The following is a 22,053-nucleotide window of genomic DNA, read 5'->3' on the forward strand; positions in this document are numbered from 1 at the left end:
TATCGACATAAGTTACGTTCGAGTTATCTGATCTTAAATATTTTTCACAAAAATATCCAATTATAATGTTCATTTAGTAAATTACGAAACACGGGTGCATTTTTTTTTTTTAAATTATTATTTCTAATTTTATTTTGGTACTATTTTCTGCTTAAATATATTTCTAGTCAGCAAGATGTTTTATGAAAAGAGTTTCCACAGCAAATTTAAAACTCTAACTTGATACCGACCAAAGCTTCTGATGAGGATGAAGTGTCATGTACTCGTTTTCTTTCTTTTATTTTTTATTGACTGCTTTGCAGATGAGGACTTGTATGATGTACTTGGGATTCGTAGGACAGCGTCGACCAAAGAAATAAAGCAAGCCTACAAAAATCTAGCCAGAGAATGGTAGGTCCACAGGGAATCTCTCAATCTCTTGAAACACTTGATCCCTCAAAGTCAAAATGCAGTCCCACTATGCATAATCTATTGTAATTTACCCTTGATACCTCAAAGTAGTTATATGTACGCAAGCATTAACTAATTAACACCTTTATCTGGACATTTAAATGGCTGCAGACCAACATGATTTTGAAGAATACAAAAGAAGTTGGACTGAAAATAACTACCAAATTAATCATAACTAACCTTTCAGAGCTTTTATATGCCTTTTACCCGGAAAAATAATCATGTTTACTATTAGTTTTTCCAAAATAAATCACAACTTTTTCATCAATCTTTCTATATAGTCATGTATTCCTATGTAATAATTATGTCTGTCAGTATAAGGAAGGCTGCACTTCATTTCCTGAATTTTTTGAAATTTTCAATTTTTCATTTCCGACATTTTTAGTTTTCATTTCCGACATTTTCAACTTTTCATCTCAGACATTTTTCAGGTAGTAATTTTTGGCAATGAAAGCAAGATTGAAGACTTCACTTATAAAAATTTTAAAGAATAAATCATGAATAAATCTTGGAAATCCAATAAAAGAGTTTTGCCTAGCTATCAATGAAGTGAAAATAAAAGATTTCTTTCTTTCCCTGAGGCACTTGTAAGTGTTGTGGAATTTTTCTCATCTCCTTTTCAAATGTTCAGTTTAAGTTTGAAGTCGGATATGTTTGATGGAAATTATAAGGCATATTTTGAAAATGTGGTTTGAAATAAAGTTTTTTAAAATTCCATTTCCACCTAATTGGTTAACATTGGTACCCTACAAAAATTCTGGAAATGAAAAAATAAATGTCGGAAATGAAAATAAAAATTGTCAGAATTGAAATTTAAAAAATGTCAGAAATGCTATGCAAAATTTCAGAAATGAAATGCAGTGATAAAATTAAGGAAATGGTTTGTCAAAATACACTGCAGTGCAAATGTTCATAGTGGCTTGTATACAAGAGTTTTACGCAAGCCCTAGCATTTCAGAGATTTAAAATTGATGGCAAAATTACAGGAAATTTGGTATTTCCTCACATGATTAGAATGAATTAAATGCTTTCTAAGGTTTAGCATTAATGTTACACCATTAAATTATTGGATTTAAAGCAACTGTTGATTTTAATTACACAGAAGTACGGGGTAGCAGCTATTGAATTTACATTGATACATTACAGACATGATTATAAAAGACTAAAACTTGGTTTAAACTCAATTGGAAAATACAATCTCTGGGATAAAACATACCATCTTGCATTAGGTTGATTGGTGTAAATCTGTCACTTTTAATAAGAATTTAATTTTCACAATATTATGTGGGACCTTCTGCTGGCAAAAAATTTCATTTGTTGTTGTGATCTATAGCATGTTCATCTGCTCTGTAGTGATAAATTTATAGCTAACTTATGCTACAAAATCTTTATGTGAAATTTTATAAAAACATACACATGTACTTATTTTACAGGCATCCTGACAAAAACAAAGACCCATCAGCAGCAGATAAATTTACAAAAATCAATGAGGCATATGAGGTATTCAAATTCATCTTTAATCACAGTTGATTTGCTGTTCTATAAATCATAAGTACATATAGCCTGAATTAGGATAATGTCTGAAGAATGCATTACATATAATTCTTATAGTACTATACATCATACTCATATGAAAAACACAATTCTAAAACTTGGCTCATCAATCATCTGTAGGGGGGATATACATGTATAATGTAGTACATGTACTGTGTATATATAATGTAGTACATATATAATGTAGTACGAGGGGCATTTCAAAAGTTCTGGCAACTGGTGTGCGGTAAATTAATGAGTGTCATTATCATAAATTAAATTATATCAATCCCTCAAAATAGTCTCTGTTGACCTGGACACACTTTTTCAGTCTTGAAATCCACGTGGAAAATGCTGCCCTGTAGTCCTCTTTCGGTATACGCTTCATACACTGGAATACGGCACTTCCGACTGCATGACGACTTTCAAATCGCCGTCCTCGGAGGGCTTCTTTGATAACGGCATTTAACCAAAAATCGCATGGAGCTAGGTCAGGACTGTAGGGTGGATGTGGTAAAATGGCAGTACCATTTTCCTTTAAATATTTGGTTACTACCTCTGATCTATGGGCAGGTGCGTTGTCATGGAGGAGCTTTATTCCTCTAGTACTGGTTGTTGGTCGGTTCATTTTATAGTGCTCTACAACCTGAGACAAGACATTCTCTGCATAAAATTGACCAGTAACACTGCTGTGTTTTGGAACCGGAACTTGAGCAACAGGGCCTTTAGAATCAAAAAATAAGGCGTACATTACTCTCCGGACAGACTGGTTTCTGCGTGCAATTTGAGGCCTTGTATCATTTTCACCGATCCAAACTTTATTATTGAGCTTAGTTTCCGGTTCAAAAAAATATATCCACGTTTCATCACCAGTTACAACCTCATTTATTCGCCTTTGGTCACAATCTTCATAAATTGTAAGTAACTGTGAAGCCATTTCTACCCGGATGCGCTTTTGCTCATCCGAGAGAGGATGCGGCACCCATCTAGCACAGACTTTCCTAAGCTTTAAGTTTTCCTTTAAAATACAAAAAACTGCTGACGAATTAATGTTAGTTAAGTCTGCTATTTCCTCAACTGTATATCTAGCATCATCAGCTATCGTATTTTGAACAGCGACGATTTCTTTTTCGCCATATGCACAAACTGGACGCCCCAAACGGGGGTCATCTTCAATTGATTTTCTACCCTCTTTAAATTGAACTACCCATTTTGCTATTGCTCGATATGAAAGAGCATGCTCTCTATATACTACATCTAAATCGGCTTTTATTTCTGTTGCCGTAAAGCCAAGCAATGAGCGAATTTTGCAATGCGCTCTTTGCTCAACAAAAAAATTGTTCTCCTTATCAGTCATTTTTACGCCCAGTATACAGAGTATTCCTAATTATGACATCATTTTAGCAGACCTATACGTCATTTTGAATGTAAAATGACGTCACTACTAATGCATATTTGCCTAAGCTTTACAGTGGTATCAGAGTCATTTTAATCCATAACGTAGTTAAAATTTTATATACCAGTTGCCAGAACTTTTGAAATGCCACTGTGTATATATAATGTAGTACATATATGATGTAGTACATGTACTGTGTATATATAATGTAGTACATATATAATGTAGTACATATACTGTGTATATATAGTGTAATACATATATACCGGTAATGTAGTACATGTACTGTTTGGAATATTAGAATCAGTGAATAAAATGCAAACTGGTTATCAACTATCTGTTTGTTCTTCAGACACTGGGGGACCCAGAACGAAGGAGACAGTATGATAAGTTTGGTTACACCTCAGCCAAAGAGCACAGACAGCAAAGCAGGGGCAGTCCATTTGGTGACCCATTTGGAGATCCTTTTGAGGGATTCTTTCATCATTTTGGGGGGTTTGACTTCAAATTTGGAGGATCAGGGTTTTCAGACACTTTCATTGAGAAGAATAATATCAACATGAGGTGAGAACCCCAGTAACTTGGGACATTCCTGATTCTTAATCATCTTATAAGGCTTGTGTTAATTGATGTACATGTATTCTTTCCATAATTAACAAAAAGACCCATCACTAACAATATATAAGTTTTACTTTCTTTTTTGAAGAGTTTATGAAACCAAGATACTACCAGAGAGTCACCAGAAGCCTTATGTTCTATATGCCTATGCCGAGTTTTGCTATGAATGTGTTCATTTGGAGCCTGTTCTTGAGAAATTATTTAAAGAACTAGAGTCTGTTGGTAAGGACAAGTTCTTCAAGTCACAATAAACATCAGTATTACCTGTACTGAGTAACTTTCAAGTCATCTTTTTGACCTATCTCAGGCCTCTTGATTGTCTATAATTGGGGCCATTCAAGAGCCCCATTCCTAATTCAAAAAAGGTACCTTTTTTCCCAATTGAATGTGTGAATTTTCCCAATAGTCATTTCTCCCAAATATTAAAGAAAATATAGTTGGATATATAATAACTAAACTTGCTATTCATATTCCTCTATTGCAAAACAAAAATTTAGTTGATAACAAAGACTAGAAATCCAATACATCATGATTTAATGTATAATGGTTATCCCAAATTTCCCAAAAGGTCGCTATTTTCCCAATCTTTACGGCCTCACCCTGATTCCCAGAAAGTTGTGTGAGAGCACTGCATCTATAGTTATTTAGAGAAAATTTGATTGAAATGTGAAAGAGTATGTTAATAATGGTATGATAGTGTTAAACTTATATTGTGATAGGTTGGTATGTTTCCTTGTGTATTAGGTAATAATGTCTATTGCTTTCTTATGTTTTCCTTTTAACTTTCTAAGGGATTGGCATGGGAACCTTCCATGCAGGAAAAGTACAGCGGTTGGCAGTGGAATTGAGAATTACTCGAGTTCCAAGGATAATGGCTGTGATGAATGGACGTGTCACAGACTTCAGGGGCCGCGTCACACTTCACAACCTTAGACAGTTTGTTAGAGGGCTCTTTCCACAGAAGTTGATTCAGTCTGTAAGCTTAATTTTGCACCTAAAATGTATCAAATTCATACATGTATTTCATATGAAATGACAGTGTGTTGATAATTTTTTTAATGATTCCTTCCTTGGACAGTATTTGCAATTGTAACAAACTCTTTAATCATAGATAAATGACAGAAACATTAATGACTTCCTGAGTGGCTGGGAGGACAACCACATGAGAGGAATTTTCTTTTCCCCAAAGGAGGAAATTTCTGCTCTGTTTTTGGCCCCAGCTTTTTACTACAAAAGTTTTGTAACATTTGGGCATGTCAACACGAACTCTGATGATGTGTACAAACTCCTGAGGAAGTTCAATCTTCACAGTGGACATAAAAGTCTGTTAATGTTTAATGAGGACAGCCAGTCACCTGTGGCATCACTTAGTGTAAGAATATATTGTTTGTTAATATTTCCAGTGTTATTAAGTTTTGATGTGCACAAATTCTATTTTTTAATTTTATTTTATTACAGCTGTAGCAGAATTCTTCCCAAACTTATTGTTATGTGGAAAATGTCAGTCCTTCATATATTTTAAAACAAAAATATAAACAGCTTTAATAACTTGAATACAATTGATAAATACAGCTAAACTTCGAAATCTCGAACACGGATATCTCAAATACCCCGGATATGTCGAAGTAAGGCTGCGGTCCCGACGAAATTTGCTTTATAAATGATTAAAATAAACCCTTCTATGTCGAACACGGTAATGTCGAATACCCCGGTTATCTCGAAGTAAAATTGTGTACCCATTCTTAAAATCACATGCGTTATCTCGAAGTCAGGATAATTTTTCGCTCTGATGATCAAGTCCGCTAGGTAAACTGAATGCTCTGTTGAAAACATCCACATGTCTGTCACGCACGGGTTACCTGTATTCCTGTGATCAACAGATAATAGCGCGATAATTATACGAGGTGTATGTATGGCTTACCTTGATTTTAATTATGCAAGCCAAAGGTTGTGTGTATATGTCTTATGCATACGCGTGGATGACACGTTAATTGTTTTGTGGCTGGGGTACTTTATCTTGATAATCGCTATATATTTAAGCATAGTTTACGCATATGAAAGCGAAAATTATAAACATCAAAGTGAAACAAAATTCTGTAATTTAATGCAATTAGAATTTATTTTTCCTATATGAGCGCGCAGAATTTACAATCGTCAGTACACACCGTCATGTGATCATGTGTCGCAGTGAAAACTCAAGTTGTGTTATAGTGCCCTATGATTCAGCGTTGTTCTGTAGTTAGACAAAAGTGCGTGTTTCTTCTTTTGCATTTTTTTTTATTACGGTAAAATATTTTCTTTTAACTGATTATACATGTATGAACATGTTTTTCCAATAAAAAAAAATGTATATATATTTCGTTTGCGTTATTCTGACAGCGACCGGTTTTAAATTTACAATGCATAGACGATATCCGGTTATGTATACATGGGAAACGATGCAAGCAGTTGACTTGCTGGGTTGGTAGAAGGATTATACTTCTGTGCATATTGTACAAAGTTTTTATTTTGTGAATTATAAAGAGGATGTAAAAATCTTTTTAATGCTAAATACATGATTGTATATGAAAGAAATTGTAAACAAAATTTTCAAACAAGAAGGAATTTTACATGTTTCTAGTAAGTGCATGTTCACTGCACCAAGTATATTTGAAGTTCATTAGAATTATAACCCTCGATATGTCGAACCCCCCAGATATCTCGAAGTTCATCAACGGTCCCCTCAACTTCGAGATAACGAAGTTTAACTGTAAATTAAAAATATATATATACTGTATTTAACAATGGTGCAGGATGTGTACGTATATATGTATCGTACATGTTAGTAGAGACACACTGATTTATTTATGATTACTGTATTTTCAGATGCAGCAAATGTCTCGTTCGACCATTGATGAAGTCATTGAGTCAAACAAGTTTCTTTTGCTGCCTCGGATTTCTTCACAGACTTATTTTGAGCAGCTATGTCCAGCAGAATTAAAAGCCAAACGCAAAAAGTATGACCCTCGTAAATTCATTTCAAAATTTGGTTTCAATACTAGTACATGTATACAGATTATTGAACACTCTCTTAAGATTTCTTTTAATGATCAAAAGTTCCAATTACCTTTCCTCATACTTGACTTATAATTTTCATGCAAATATTAAATAAAGTAAGTTTTTACTCTCTTCACCATATACGAGGGGTTATCAAAAAGTTCGTGGACTGACGCGATAAAATTAATAATATGTAGTCTTTGCTTACAAAATTTACGCGGAACATAAAACAACAAAAGTTTAAGAAATGTTGAAAATTTTAGCTTGATACGTTGATAATTTGCCAAATTATTCTAAAATTAAAAAGACTTTATGTGATCACCCGGCGCTGTCGCCGTTTAGTGTCATGACGTCCGCTTAACGTCATTGTTTCTTAATGTCCGCTCTCTCTACCTCATACACTTATCTTGATGAGATTACCTGGAGTTAAGTAAGGACTTAAACCCGTATTATTTATATGAATTTACAATGTCATGAGCAGCTGTTTTCAATGCATATAATATTGTAAATGGATCTTTATATGAGGAAAGATCCTCACTTGATTATGCCAGAATACTTAGCTTGTTGGAGTTCAATTTCTACCACACAAGATCAATGTCACTTTTCGACGTGACTGACTTTTGACACCCTGACTACAAATCGACACTAACTGTGCATATTTCATCTCTCTGAATCTTTTTGGGCATTAAAAAACAAGTACTCTGGATGCATTTTATTTTTCTGTAGCCAGTTTAAACATTCCTTATGTCAATACCAGTTTTTCCAGGAGCAAAACTCTATAGAGTGTTTGAAAAAGAAACCCCTCCCCCTTTTTGATGTTATTTTCAAGCCCATAATTGTTTGGACACTCCATATAAAATTTACGATAAAATTTCATAGAAATTACAGAATGGGGTTAAAATTGCAAATTTTACTGAACAAATGTTTCGTACCACATGCCTGAATTAACAAGATTTTTTGATGACAAATACTCACATCTAAAGAGTTTTTCTCAGTTACACTCAGGTAGAAAAAAACGTCATATTAGAGGTTGCGCCGCCTGGACATACCTTTGCTTACAAAAACACTAACAATTTATTAAAAAATAAAAATTATGATTTATGGTTTATTCTATAGATAGAAAAAGATGATGCTAACTAAATGTTTAAAAATTCATTGATGTACCTAAAGCGGTTTTAATTTTATGACGCTAGTCCACAAACTTTTTGATAACCCCTCGTACATGTATGTGCACTGTTAATGAATATTCTTGTACTTGTCAATCGGAAATATGAATATAGTCTTTAACATAATTGCTATGTCATATAAAGTGAGAATGATCTTCTATTTGCAGGTTGTGTGTGGTGCTTATTACCAAAAAGAGTGAGGAGAATGAGAGACAGAAATTCAGGAGATATCTGCAGAAGTCCAGCTTTCTAAATCATGAGCGGGTGAGGTTTACATATATGTATGAAGAAACTCAGGCTAATGTCATCAAAACCCTGAGTAAAAACGAGGAATCAGATAGCAGTGGAGCAGAAAAGGTAGGGTTATTGTTACAGTTATAGTGAATGATGAGTTTTTTTCCAGAGAACTCTATTATTTTGTAATTCTCTGCATACAAAGATGTAGATATGGGTAATGCTTTTCTAAAAAAAAGTTCCAGAAATACATTCATGCTCCAATGGGTAATAATGTTCATATGATATGAAATTAAAGAGGTAGATTTAATACGCTTTGTTAGAAAACAGAGAAAAATAATTTTTTTAAAAATATGCACAATTGTACTAGTGGGTGTAAGCATATTTCAAGACCTCGGATAATAAAACACAACACAAGTTTGTATCATGTACTTCTGAATAATATAGTCCTCCTATAGCATGATATAATCAAGATCAAATACATCACAATTCCAAATTTTGTTTCATTCTGAAGTAGAATCGTCGTTGTCCATTTTCATATTGAAAAAAAGTTGGGTTTGTTTTTGTACCACTTTTACATCCACTGCCAAATTATCTTACAGAAATTCCCGCTTGCACATCATCACAGTCTTGGTCTGTTTCTTTTTGCCAGCCTCTTAAATTCATTTCACTTGCACTTTTTTTTAAAAAAAATCATCATCTTGTAGTGTATTTGTTGAAATCACTTCATAGTCAATGCCAAATAATCTGAAGGCTCAACTTTCACTTATAAATCAGTATTAATAATTCAGCTTTACAATCACCAAAACAAGTTCCCTAACACTGCTAAGTCACACTGTATACAACACATGTTCTATATCATTGAAATCATCATTTAACAAAGAATATTTTCAATGCTGGCAGAAACTCCGAGGCAATGTATGAGGCAATCTTTTTTTCAAAATTTTCCAAAATGTGTTTGAATGTAATCCATAATCATTTATAATTTTACTTCAATGTTTTCAAACTTTTATACAAACTTTGCTACATGTAATTACTTTAACTTTTGTAGATTCTGAAGAACGTTTCTAATCAAAGTTTTTCAGAAAACAGTGACAGGCTTGGTCTTAACATACTTTTTCTTTTGAATTTGTACAGAACGTGGTGATCATCTGGAGAGTAGAGAAAAATCACCTGAGTTATGAATGGCTGAAGAATGCCTTTACCAAAGAATCGGACTTGCTAAATCTCCAAAAAGAACTGGAAGAAAGAGTCAAACAGTTGTTAAATTCTGACGAGTCACTAGCCTACAGAACCGTACTGCCAGAATTCCATAATGAACATGCTTTGGTAAGTATTCACTGAGCTGTATGCTCAGGCCTTGAATTTTGTGATACAAATTGTAATTTTTAAGCAGTGTTCACTTCAAATTTGCTCAAAAGATGACTTTTTTTCACTACTTGATAAATATTATTTCTATGTTAGATAACATTGCTGATCAACATATCCCCCTGAAAATCATTCTCAGAAATATAAAGCTCCAGTCATTAGATTTTGATAAAATACACACAGCAGGATTGTTTATTCTACACATTTTAACAAAGTCCTGCTGCAAGTATATCTATGTAAGGTTCATGATTCCAAACTTAAAGGGTATCACACAGTGTAAGGACAGGGGAACATTTTTCAAACAGAAAATCTGTTATCAAAAATCCTTTTTTTTATCAGTTTAATCAGTTTAATCATGTTAATTAGATAAATTAAAAACTTTAAAATGCAGAGTTCAGACATCCAGTATTTCAGTCATTCTAGTGATTCTACATGGATGATAGTTTTATGTAGAATTACAGCAGTTCTACGCATAGTTCTAGTTTGATTTAAAATGTCTGAATATTTTGATTTATACTGTCTGAATGTGAGGCTTATTTAACGTGTTTATATTACTGCTATGGATTTCACACTAGAATACTCCTACCAAATGTACCATTTATCATGCTTAATGTAAATCAGAGAAAGTCAACATGATTCAGTCACTGTCCGGGGACTATTAGCTTTACTTGATCATGCAGAATCTGATCATTTTCTAGTAGAGTGCACATTTCTTATCTGTGCATTGATGACTTTTTTAACTATAAAGGTGAAGTTACTTGGTTTACTTCTATGAATGCTGTATGTGAAAAAAAAGTACATGTTAGAAGGATGTAAATGTTTCTTGATTAATACAGTAAAACGTGCAATTACATTTATAATGAATGAAAATTGTTCATCCCTGGCACTTAGTTTTAAGTGTGTTTTACTTTATCCTGTATATTCATTGTTGAGCTGGACTTAATGACATTGTTTTTGGGGGTTTTTTTTGGCAGCATCTTTTAGTTCGAATCTTTCATAGATTTCAACACTGGGGAGAAAAACTCTGGATATTTGTAACAAGGTAAGTAAAAACTCTTAAAGGAGAAAACTGATTTCTGTTCGGGGGGGGGGGGGGGGGGGGGGGGGGGGGGGGGGTAACATTGCAATTTTCTGTCTAACATGTTTTTGAGATTGATTTTAATGAACCAGGATAATTTGACAGTGTTCCTGTTGTTCTTTAAAGCTATATATGGTGTATCTGAGCTAAAAAGTAAAAATACAAGATTGAGTGTAGATAACATTATATATGTTATTTATGCTCAAATTCAAATTTTCACTGATTTTGAACTTGAATAACCTCATGTTTCCATAGTTAAATTAACTTTAAACTGTGTCTGTTATTTAAATGCGGAGTCGGTAAATAAATTGGTTATTGTTTTAAATTTCTAATATTTTTGAAACATTATTGATTTAAATTGTGTACTTTACAGGAAAGTCCTATCTTTATCATGTTTATATAAAGTAATAAAACAAAAAGAAAGATCCTTTTAATTTTAGTTAGCGTGAACTTATAAAAAATATGCCATATATGACTTTGAATAAGACTTTAAAAAGATTGTTTTTTTTGGGGGGGGGGGGTTAATTTCACATATTTCCTTTTGCTGGAGGGTATTGTGAAAGATTGTGTTAATAACTATTTTTACCCTTTTGTCGGTAGCATGGACCCTGTCACAGTCCTTACCCTGTTTATGGCTATTGCTATGGTTTTTGGAATGGGTTATTTTATGTCTACAATGGCACAAATTGAGGAAGAACAGCTGAGAGAGAGACAGCCAAGACGGTACAGACCCAGACCCCCATCCAGGTAAAAACACCTGTATAAATACTAATTCGAAAGCTTCTAATTCATAAAAGGGATTTATATTCTAACCTCACTACACTTGTAAAAGTAAACTCTTCTTATCAAAGTTTAATCGTGTTTGTGTAAACTTTGTGGTGAGATTCCTAAGTAAAAATTATCAAAGAATTTCTGGTACATGTATATGTCTGTCTGTGTAGAAAGTTTTCTTCCTGGTGTTGTGTTTAGTTTTAATGTGGATGATTTTCAAAATGAAAAATGGGTAAATCATTACTCAATTGGAATTGACTTTGATCTTGACCTTTTACCTTTAACGTGATTAATTTCCTTTATTTATATACTTGTATTAAAAGTGATAAAGCACACTTACATGTATTTCAATACATGTTTGGAAATATATTGAAATGTTTATCTTTTAAGGGGGATCAACAGGGTTTTAATTATAATTTTACTTTATAATTCAACTTGTATTGAGATAATTGAACTACTGCCGACATGCCTTGACCTTTGACCTTGAAATTGATATATTGACCTGTCTTATGGGAGACCTAGATGAACCAGTACTTGTAGATAGTACAGCTTCAACGTCTTAGAGTTTTTGCATGTTTCTGACAAACATTAAGATGATATAAGCTCTAATTCTTTGATTTTTAAAAATGTTGTCACTTGTTTCTAGTCATGTATCAGTTAAACTGGGTGATAATGTATATGCATTTGAGAGGATCTGTAACTCAAAATAATTATTGTCCTTGCAATTGAAAAAGATACACATCTGAGGAAATTGTAAATAAGTTTGTGATAAGTGTGCTAATACGATTTTTTTTGGTATACTCTAGGACTCCCGACCAGAAGAGAGTAAACCTGTATGAATTGACACCTGACACGTATGATACCCTCGTTCTGAACTCGGACGCAGGACTGACCATGATTTTACTGGTCAACTACGAATCAGGGGATAAACTACTCAATAAGTTCAAAGAAATTGTTCTTCCTCTGACCAGGTAAGCTTTACAAAAATAGAACATCAGATCTTGATTGTAAAATCTTGAAATGTTTAGTCAGGATTAAACTTGCTTCTTTAGAATTTAAAAGTAAGTTTAGCCGAATAAGTACTTGCATACTTAGTCTGTATGATTATTAATTAATTTCTCGGTAGATGTAGATCTTGTGTTATGTACAAACTGAACTAAAGGAGTAACAGAGATTTTTAAGAAATGTATGTATATATAAATATTGCATGTAGTTGAGTGTAAACCCCAAGAAAACCATTGTCAATGATTTTCGAGGGGTGAACATTTTCAATGTTACACTCAACTACATGCAGTATTTATTATATTATATTGAATGTTTTATACAAATACATATAAGAGTGAACCGTGCGCGCATAAATTCTGCACGGTCACTATTTTTTGGAATATCACCCATCGTCAAGCAATGTTGACTGTTACTATGCTTGAGGGCGTGGTAATTCAGCGTGTAATAGTGTTTTTTAACAGATGTTTCTCGACCAATCAGATTCAACTAATTAACATGAAAGTATAATATTAATACATGTATTATTATATAAACAGTGTGTTGTAAGTTCTTGTATCATTACAGATACAGTGGTCTGTCATTTGCTTTTCTAAGACTCGAGAGCTACATTGGTTGGTACTCACATTTACTGGAAGACAGTGTAGGACATAAAGTCGCTTTAAAGAACATAAATATCAACAACTGTATAGGGACAGTGCTAGCTGTCAATGGTATGCGTAAATACTACTATATATACCAGCCCAAGAAGGCTAGAAAGTGGATAAGACAAAGTGGCAAGAATATTCCAAGTGCCATTGGAATGTTTGATTCAGATGAGAACTCGGACAGTGATCAGGACTCGCGCGTTATCCTTGTGGAGGAACTTCTAGATGGATTGCTAGACTGGTTTGACAAAGTGTTTGATGGATCTCAAAGTAAAATTCGAGTCAGCTCTTGGCCGGATCTAAGAGCAGTGTGATGAATGTTCTTATTTCAATATTTTTTTTTTATCCTTTATACCACTGATGCCATTGTGTTCATGTGCGATTGTTGTGATTTCGTGTGCTTGCTACAAACCTTTCCTTTTACGTGATCTCCCTTTTTTTCTTTATTGTTTTTATAAATTATTGTTGTACTAGGTGTATTAGGTTTTTAAAAAAACCAAAATTTATCACAGGTGATGTGTGAATTAGAGAAAACTGAAATATGTTAAACAACATGGCCATTTTGTGTAAAATCAGAAAGATTGTGTGTTGACTTGTTACCAATTAAGCCCTATTTCCTATATACAGTAGCACAAAATGTTTTACTCAGGTATGAAATCCAGTTAATCAGCATTTAAGAACATGATGTTTTTTTTCTTTTAAATCTTCTTCTATAGATCATCAGCTTCTGTTGATGATAAATGTTTAACTCGTACTCTATAGATGTAGTTAATGAATATTTATTTATTTAAATTATTTATTTAAGATTTATCAGACTGTATGAGAACTCCAAAGATATACAGATGTGTATTATTAGTTAATTTGTTGATAGTTGTAATTCATGCAGAATCAAAATTCAGTAAGGAGTCTTATTTATGTAGCAATATAATGCTCCTTCCAAGCAGAAGATACCATGCATTTCCCATCTCTTTGGCTTTTCAGCTTTCGTATTGTCATTCAGTACAAAATACTAAGTGACTTTCTTTATAGTACATGTATTATTGTCTTTTGTGATTTTTTTTATTGCATGGTCCCAAGATTGAGAATCCTCTTTTGATTGGTATGTCACTTTGTCACTTTCCTTGCTGGCTGTGCACAAATTTAACCCATTTTCTAACTTTTCAAGTAAACATGCAGCTTATGCCAAAGAGTGTGCCCTGACCCTGACTCATGTCATTGTACTGCAGAAATATTGGGAGTTCATACTTTCCACAAAGATATGATTAGACAATTTGCTATGGCCCAGACCCAATATCATTAAACAAGATCAAGGTCACAGAGATTAGAAGTGCCAATTTCTTGTCTAGTCCATTATTGTAAAATAGAAGAAATAGGGGGAAAATTCCTTTTTGGCTCAAACTTAGATCTTGGAGAATGTGGCATTCATTTGGACTCCATTGTCAATTCAAGACCAGATTGATGGCATTTGTTTTTCAAAAACAATTTTTTTTACAGATTCATTATAACCAAATGTTAATTTTCATCTAAAAATTACAGAATTTAACATCCATATTTAACATAAGTTATTAAGTGTTCCATTTGGATTGATCAGATTAAGAATAATGTTCACATTAAATGAATACCCCCCCCCCCCCCTCCCACTGGTGAGTGTTGTTTGCTTTTATGCTGCAAGACTTTTCAGGTCAGAGGTACCTTTTTGTTAAAAGTGGAAAATATTTAAAAACATTTTTAGCTCACCTGAGTTGAAAGTGTGTTTTTCTGATCACTTTTTGTCCGGCGTCCTGTCCGTCTGTAAACTTTTCACATTTTTTACCTCTTCTCCAGAACCACTGGGCCAATTTCAACCAAACTTGTGACAAAGCATCCTTGGCTAAAAGGGATTCAAGTTTCTTCAAATGAAGAGCCATGCTCTCTTTCAAGGGGAGATAATTAAGAATTAATGAAAATTTGGTGGCATCATTAAAAAATCTTTTTCTCAAGAACCACTGGGCAAGAAAAAATGATACTTAAGTGAACATTTATTATGTAGTGTAGATTCAAGTCTGTTCAAATCATGACCCCCCGGGGTAGGGTGGGGCCAGAATTGGGGATCAAAGTTTAACATAGGAATTTATAGGAAAAAATATTTAAAAATTTTATTCTGAAGAACAGCAAAGCCATGATTAGTCATATTGATATAGAAAACATGCTCAGGTCATGTAGATTCAAGCTTGTTCAAATCGTGACCCGTGGGGGGGGGGGGGACCACTAGGGGGATCAAATTTTTACATAGGAATATATAGGAAAAAATATTTAAAATCTTCTTTTCAAGAATCAATCAGCCAGAAAAGTTGAAACTTATCAGAAACCTTTAATACATAGTGTGTTTCAAATTTATTCAAATCATAACCCCTGAGGGTACATGTAGGGTGGGGCCATAAAGAAAGATCAAAGTTTTACACAGGAATACATAGGAAAAAATCTTTAAAAATCTTCTTCTCAAGAACAGCAAAGCAATGATTGGTCATATTTATATGAAAGCATCCTCAGGTCGTTTAGATTCAAGTTTGTTCAAATCATGACCCCCAGGTGTTTGGTGAGGCCACAATGGATCATCAAAATATCAAAATTTTACGTAGGAATACATAGGAAAAATCTTTTAAAATCTTCTTGATATGACTGGTCGTATTTATGGAAGCATTTTCAGGTAATATAGATTCAGATTTGTTCAAAACATGGCCCCAGAAGGTAGGGTGCGACCACAATGGATGATCAAAATTTTACATAGGAAAAATTTTTAAAAATCTTCTGAAGAAGAACAGGAAAGTCATGATTGGTCATATTTATATGGAAGCATCCTCAGGTAGTATAGATTAAAGTTTGTTCAAATCATCCATCCCCCCTTTAGGGGCAGGTTGGGATCACTTATGTAATTAAACTTTTCAATACTGAACTGATTTCTGATTTTTTCCTAGTCAGCCATAGTGCTCAGGTGAGTGATGTGGCCCATGGGCCTCTTGTTAGGATATATGTGTTAATTAAAAGGTATATCTGCTCAATTAAAAATTTCAAAATTTAGTTTAACTGATACTATTTATTTACTTGGTTCTGTTAAACTGGCATGCTTAATGATTTTATCTTATTACTGGAAAGTTGTGGTTAATGAAGTTCATCATTTACATCTCCCAACTTATTCAAAACTCAAGAGCATGCTCGAGTATGATCAATTTTTAGCTCACCAGAGCCAAGGGCTCATGTGAGCTTTTCTGATCAAAGAGTGTCCAGAGTCCGTCTGTCCTGTGTCGTCTGAAAACTTTTCACATTTTCGACTTCTTCTTCAGAACCAGTGGGCCAATTCAACCAAACTTGCCACAAAGCATCCTTGGGTGAAGGGGATTTAAGTTTGTTCACAGGAAATGCCACACCTTCTTTCAGGGGGAGATAATTAAGAATTCATGAAAATTTGGTGGCATCATTTAAAAATCTCTAGAACCACTGAGCAAGAAAAGATGAAATTTATGTGAAAGCTTCATTACATACTCTTAAGATTTAAGTTTGTTCATATCATAACCCCCGGGGGTAGGGCAGGGCCACCAGAGGGGGTCAAAGTTTTACATAGGAAATGTCTTTAAAAGTCTTCTCAATAACAGCAAAGCCATGATTAGTCGTATTGTTAGAGAAGTAGAGAAGGGCATTCACATTTGACTTGTGTATTGCCTGTTTCAAGACCTTCTGAATGTACTAGGATTTTTGATGTGACAACACTTTCAGATAAAACTATTTTAACTTCATGACCTTCACCTGGAACTTTAAATTGCTTATCTTATTACTTACTTAAAATTTCAACCAAACTTGCCTCAAATCATCCTTGGATAAAGGAAGGTACGTTCATGTCTCCTATTAATAGGAAACAAATTAAGAATAAGTGCAAAGGTAGGGTCATTCAAATATATTCTCAAGAACGAGTTCAGAAGACAAATAAGGAGAAAGCCTTATAAAGCATAGGTTCAAGTCTGTTGTGTTTAAATAACATACCCAGGGACATCACTTGTAGTTAAAATATCATACAAATATTTTCCATTTGTTCAAATTATAAAACCTAGGACTAAGATGAGGCCACAGAATGGGGTCGATTTTACAAAGGAATGGCAGAAAAATCATTTCTTATTGAGAACAGTTGGACCAGTGTAAATCATATATATAATATACAGGCATCCTTGTGTGGGGAGATTCCAGTCTGGTCAAATCTTGAAGTAGAGTGAAGTCACAGTAAGGGTTTAAAGTTTAACAAAGGAACATATAAAAAAAATCTCAGGAATTAGTCAAACATGCGGCCCCAGGAGCCAGGGACCCGTTTTACAAAGGAACTTACAACGAAAACCAAAATTTAATTTTGTAAATAACTTATTTTACATTTGATTTGAAAATGGTCTGAATCTTTTTGAAAAGAAGTTATGGAAATATATTTATGCAAACAATTTTAAACAGAATCATTCATTATGCAAGATTTTACAATCAACCAAAATTTTTAGACCTAGTTGTAAGTTCTTTTGTAAAATGGGCCCCAGGATGGTCCTAAAATGGGGAGGGGGGGGTGGTTATGGGCAGACAAAGAAAAATAAGTAGTAGTTGAGCATTGTGGCCCTCTTGTTATCGTTGCTGTTGTTCAAATTGTCTAATTTTTGTTTTGATGAATAAACAATCACATACTGAACAATAATGCATATACAATTTTTGTATGTATTATGAAAACACTTTAATGTTTTGGGTGCATTTCATAAAGCACATAAAACAAACAGATTGCAAACAAATTGTTATAAATGTTTTTAAATACTGTATGGAATTGTATAACAATAGTAAATCTTTACAAAACAGAAATAGGTATGCTACAAAAGAAATATACATTTCAAAACAAGATTATGTAAAATTATAAATAAAAGTGAAGTATAGTTATATATTTTTTTAAAATTATGTTTTTATAATCATTTTCAGCACAATCATTAAGAAATTTATTAAAGATTAATTGTTTACCAGCAGTTAATAAATACATTAATTGCTACATTAATAAATTAAAGAGTTCTCCAAAAACATCATAATGTGATTTGTACATGTACTATAAAACCAGAAGTACTTCATTTTCTCACTTTGATTTAGAAAAAGTACATAATTTAATTCTACAGTCTACACAAAAATATATAATACTTGGTTTTAACAAAATACTGATAAACTATCACCGCAAATGTAAACTGAATTTCATTGAGCGTTTTCTGCTTCATAGAATGTATCACAGTATAACAGATTACACTTATCAATTAAAAATACTGTCATGGGTTGACCCTTATAAACTTGTAAACTTAAAAATCAAGCCATTCTGCTCAAGAGTTCACTGTCATGAAGCTTACAATCAGTATGATGTGTATGTATTTGGATACACACAATATGATTTAATCACCAAACAGCAGATAGGAGTTGGCACGAATACAATACTGAAATTTAATACTGCAAGTTTACCTAACTATATAGCCTCTAAACTTAACTATGCTTAGGCTAGCATACAGATGCAAAACAAAATGTACCACATGAAAAAAATATATACAAGTACTATATAACTACTCACAGAGACTAGAAATAGTACAGTATTTCAATACAGTATATGATATACATGTATACTGTATGTACTTTACAGGTGTGACAGAGTTGTAATAGGGCTGAGAAATGACGGAGTAATGAAAAATATCTGTATACATTTAGAAACAAGGCTGATGAAGTAACATAAGTAGAGACAGTTTTAAATGAGTATTACATGATTTAGATAAAAAAGAGACATTCATTGAAAGTAAAGACTTCTACAATTTTTATGTATATACTAGGTCGGGGAGTTTTTCTGGTGATTTGAATGCTACTGTGTTCCTCAAGTGAAGGTCTTTGTTGACTTTGTTGTATGGATGTAAAGTTGTTGACATATCTTTAGAAATGGCAAACCGATTTCTGACCAGATTTTCTCTAGGGGGTCCTACGTACGAATTCTGGTAGGTAGACAAGTAATCTCCCTTGACTTCATCTGCAATCTGGTCCTTCCATTTAGATTGTAACTGCTCATGCAACCCAAAGTTTGTGGGCTTACCTGTCAAATGTAAGGAAATAAAATATGATTTATGTTCCCAAACTATCAGTTACAAGTATATATTTCAGTTATAGATAATCTTTCAAAAACAGAAGGCATAAATTTCAAAGACTATGCACCAAGCTTTTGACATTACCATTCAGCATCAAAGCAAGAGACAAAGTTGCAAGGGTTTATGGGTAGTAGAGTGGACTAAAAACCCTTGGCTAGCAAAGGCATAGATGAAGATTAAGTTCAAAAAAACTTTTCATAATCTAAAACCAATATGATTTTGTTCAAAAGATTAGAAGTGAGGTGATACCCTGTAGTGGATAATCGGATTTCTCTGGTGCCCAGGAGAGCTTGTGACTGTTCCAATCTCGTAATGATGGTAGTGTGTTCTCTTTGTATCGTCCATTGTACTGCTCGTCGTACCATGAGATCTTGTTCTGCATGTACTTATCTCCGTGGTGGTGAAAGATGTGTTCCTGGCCCAGTCCATCATTTCTCATTAAGGCCTTTCGTCGAACTATGACGTCAGGCTTATATGTTCCATAGTTTCTGAAGTCAACTCTATGTGTGCTGTTATGTTTTGTATCTCCTTTCTTGAACTAAAAGTGTAAAGGAGGTAAATTAAGTAACAAAATCTTCATCCAACATCTCTGATTTGTGTGTCTTAACCCGAGTTTTGAAAATCTGTATTTTTACTGCGCCCAAAGTAGAAAAAAAATACCTGATTTGAACTAGATGCTATCGTCATTCGATCAACTTTGATTGGTCATTGAAAGGTAAAACAGTAAAAAATGAACATTTCAATATCCAAAAGATATTGTTTGTTTGTTAGTTTTTTTTTTTTTTTTTTTTTTTTTTTTTTGTTTCTTAATGAAATGAGGAAATCATTCAATAAGGCTTGATAACAGCTGCACTAAAATTGGCGTATAATTTTACAGTGCGGGATAACTTACGGTGTATCTCTCCTCGCCCCAGTTTCCTATCAACACCCCGGGTGAAAACCGTTGTTCTATTCTCCAGCCAGGCATATGCCACTTCATAGGATCCCCCTGTGCCATCTTTCAAATTTTTAAAGTTCTTTAAAACTTTATTTACAATGGCGATTTTTCCACATGAAACGGTGTCGCTACAACGTTGCTAAGGCAAGGCGAGTATAAATTTAAAACCAGACTGCTTCGAAATCCGGCAACGCAAAATGCACTAAGACACGTGTATTATGCATTCCAAATTCCTTTTGGTTGTGAAAGTTGAAGTAGATAAATATATTAACTTGTTGCTTTGCATGGGTATTTGATAAATAAAGAAATAGGGACTCCATAATTATTTTTTTTTTCATTTATTTATTGACAACAGGCCCGTAGGAAGCAATTTCAGTTGGGGGGGGGGGGGGGGGCACAGCCATACATTTTCAGTTGAGGGGGCACTATCAACTATCAAAAATTTCTTGACAAGCAAAAAAAAAAAAGGTCATCAGACGTATTTATTGAGGGGGCACAGGCTTATAGTAGCTATTTTTTTTTATAGTAATCTATATATTCAATTTCAATTTCAATTCAATTTATTGATTCACCAAACATGTTGGCATACAACCATGTTACAAACAAAATGACAAATACAGTGTGTTTTCAGATTACTAAAACATATACTAAAGTACATACATACATGCAAGTGTACAAATCAGTGAAGTCAACTACTTTTACAACTTGAAGTTATACATAATCATTATGCAAATAGTATAAACAGTATAATATGGACAGAGATAAACTAATTAATGCATTAAATATATATTATTGTGCTCTATTTTTAGAACGCAATTCAAAACATTCATGTAAAAATTCGCATAGCCTTCTAGAATGAACTGCATTGTCAGGATTACAAAGTACTTTACAATGATTTTCCTTCAACATGTTATCATTTAAATTATAGATGTTCAGAGGGTAATACTTTTTTCGCAAATCTTTATATATAGGACAGTCATATATGAAATGTATTTCATTTTCTACAACATTTTTACAATAGTGACAAAAACGAGATTCTTTTGGGATACAAGGCTTTGAATATCTGCCAATTTCAATTTCTAAAGGGTGTGCAGAAATTCTCAGTTTTGTTAATTTAGAACGTACAGATTTATTAATTGGAAATTTCAAGTAGTCTTGTAATTCATAGTTCTTTCTAATTTGACTGTAAAATAATAATTTACCACATTTGGTGAATTCAATGTTCTGAAGTTGCAAATTAACATTTTTTATGTAGAAATTCTTCAAGTAGCTGCTAAATGTGCTATCAGTGATATCTAATGATGGAAGTTTAAGTTTCTTTTTTAATTTATCAATCTGACTCTGCCAATTATCCTTTACATCATTATTATACAGAATGTCATCTTCTAAGAAAGCAGCAATAAGAATTTGATTTCGAATTCCATTTTTATTATTATGGTTTTTTAGTCTCTTATAATATTTAAACATAGAGATGAAAGCTTTGCAACAAATAGGAAGTGTTCCTAGCTCATATTTAATGGCTAAATTTGAAGCTTTCCTCTGTACACCCAAGATGTCTTTAAATATTAAATGCTGTATCTTTTCAAAAGGTAGTTGATCACAATTGTTTATATTAACATGCTATGGATGCGAGATTTTATCGCTATACCGGTATATCATGAT

At 33.2% G+C, this 22,053-nt stretch overlaps 2 protein-coding genes across 2 annotated transcripts; one reads left to right on the forward strand and one right to left on the reverse strand.

The window, feature by feature from the left end:
- Positions 1-236: 236 nt before the first annotated feature.
- On the forward strand, positions 237-14,325 carry LOC133197520 (dnaJ homolog subfamily C member 16-like). The gene is made up of 13 exons (XM_061333596.1): positions 237-390; positions 1,884-1,950; positions 3,732-3,943; positions 4,086-4,219; positions 4,789-4,973; positions 5,109-5,369; positions 6,863-6,993; positions 8,367-8,556; positions 9,571-9,762; positions 10,776-10,843; positions 11,480-11,626; positions 12,457-12,621; positions 13,220-14,325. Exons 1-13 carry the CDS (start codon positions 242-244, stop codon positions 13,611-13,613), a joined length of 2,295 nt encoding a protein of 764 aa, XP_061189580.1. The 5' UTR covers positions 237-241; the 3' UTR covers positions 13,614-14,325.
- A 3,916-nt stretch (positions 14,326-18,241) lies between these two features.
- On the reverse strand, positions 18,242-20,555 carry LOC133197521 (cilia- and flagella-associated protein 107-like). Its single transcript, XM_061333597.1, has 3 exons — positions 20,347-20,555; positions 19,704-19,992; positions 18,242-19,402 (listed from the first exon to the last, which is right to left on the reverse strand). Exons 1-3 carry the CDS (start codon positions 20,449-20,451, stop codon positions 19,134-19,136), a joined length of 663 nt encoding a protein of 220 aa, XP_061189581.1. The 5' UTR covers positions 20,452-20,555; the 3' UTR covers positions 18,242-19,133.
- Positions 20,556-22,053: the final 1,498 nt, after the last annotated feature.

Source organism: Saccostrea echinata, unplaced genomic scaffold (genome assembly GCF_033153115.1).
Source record: "Saccostrea echinata isolate AGI-Se365-2 ecotype Australia unplaced genomic scaffold, CSIRO_AGI_Sech_v1 ptg000030l, whole genome shotgun sequence".
Classification (NCBI taxonomy): domain Eukaryota; kingdom Metazoa; phylum Mollusca; class Bivalvia; order Ostreida; family Ostreidae; genus Saccostrea; species Saccostrea echinata.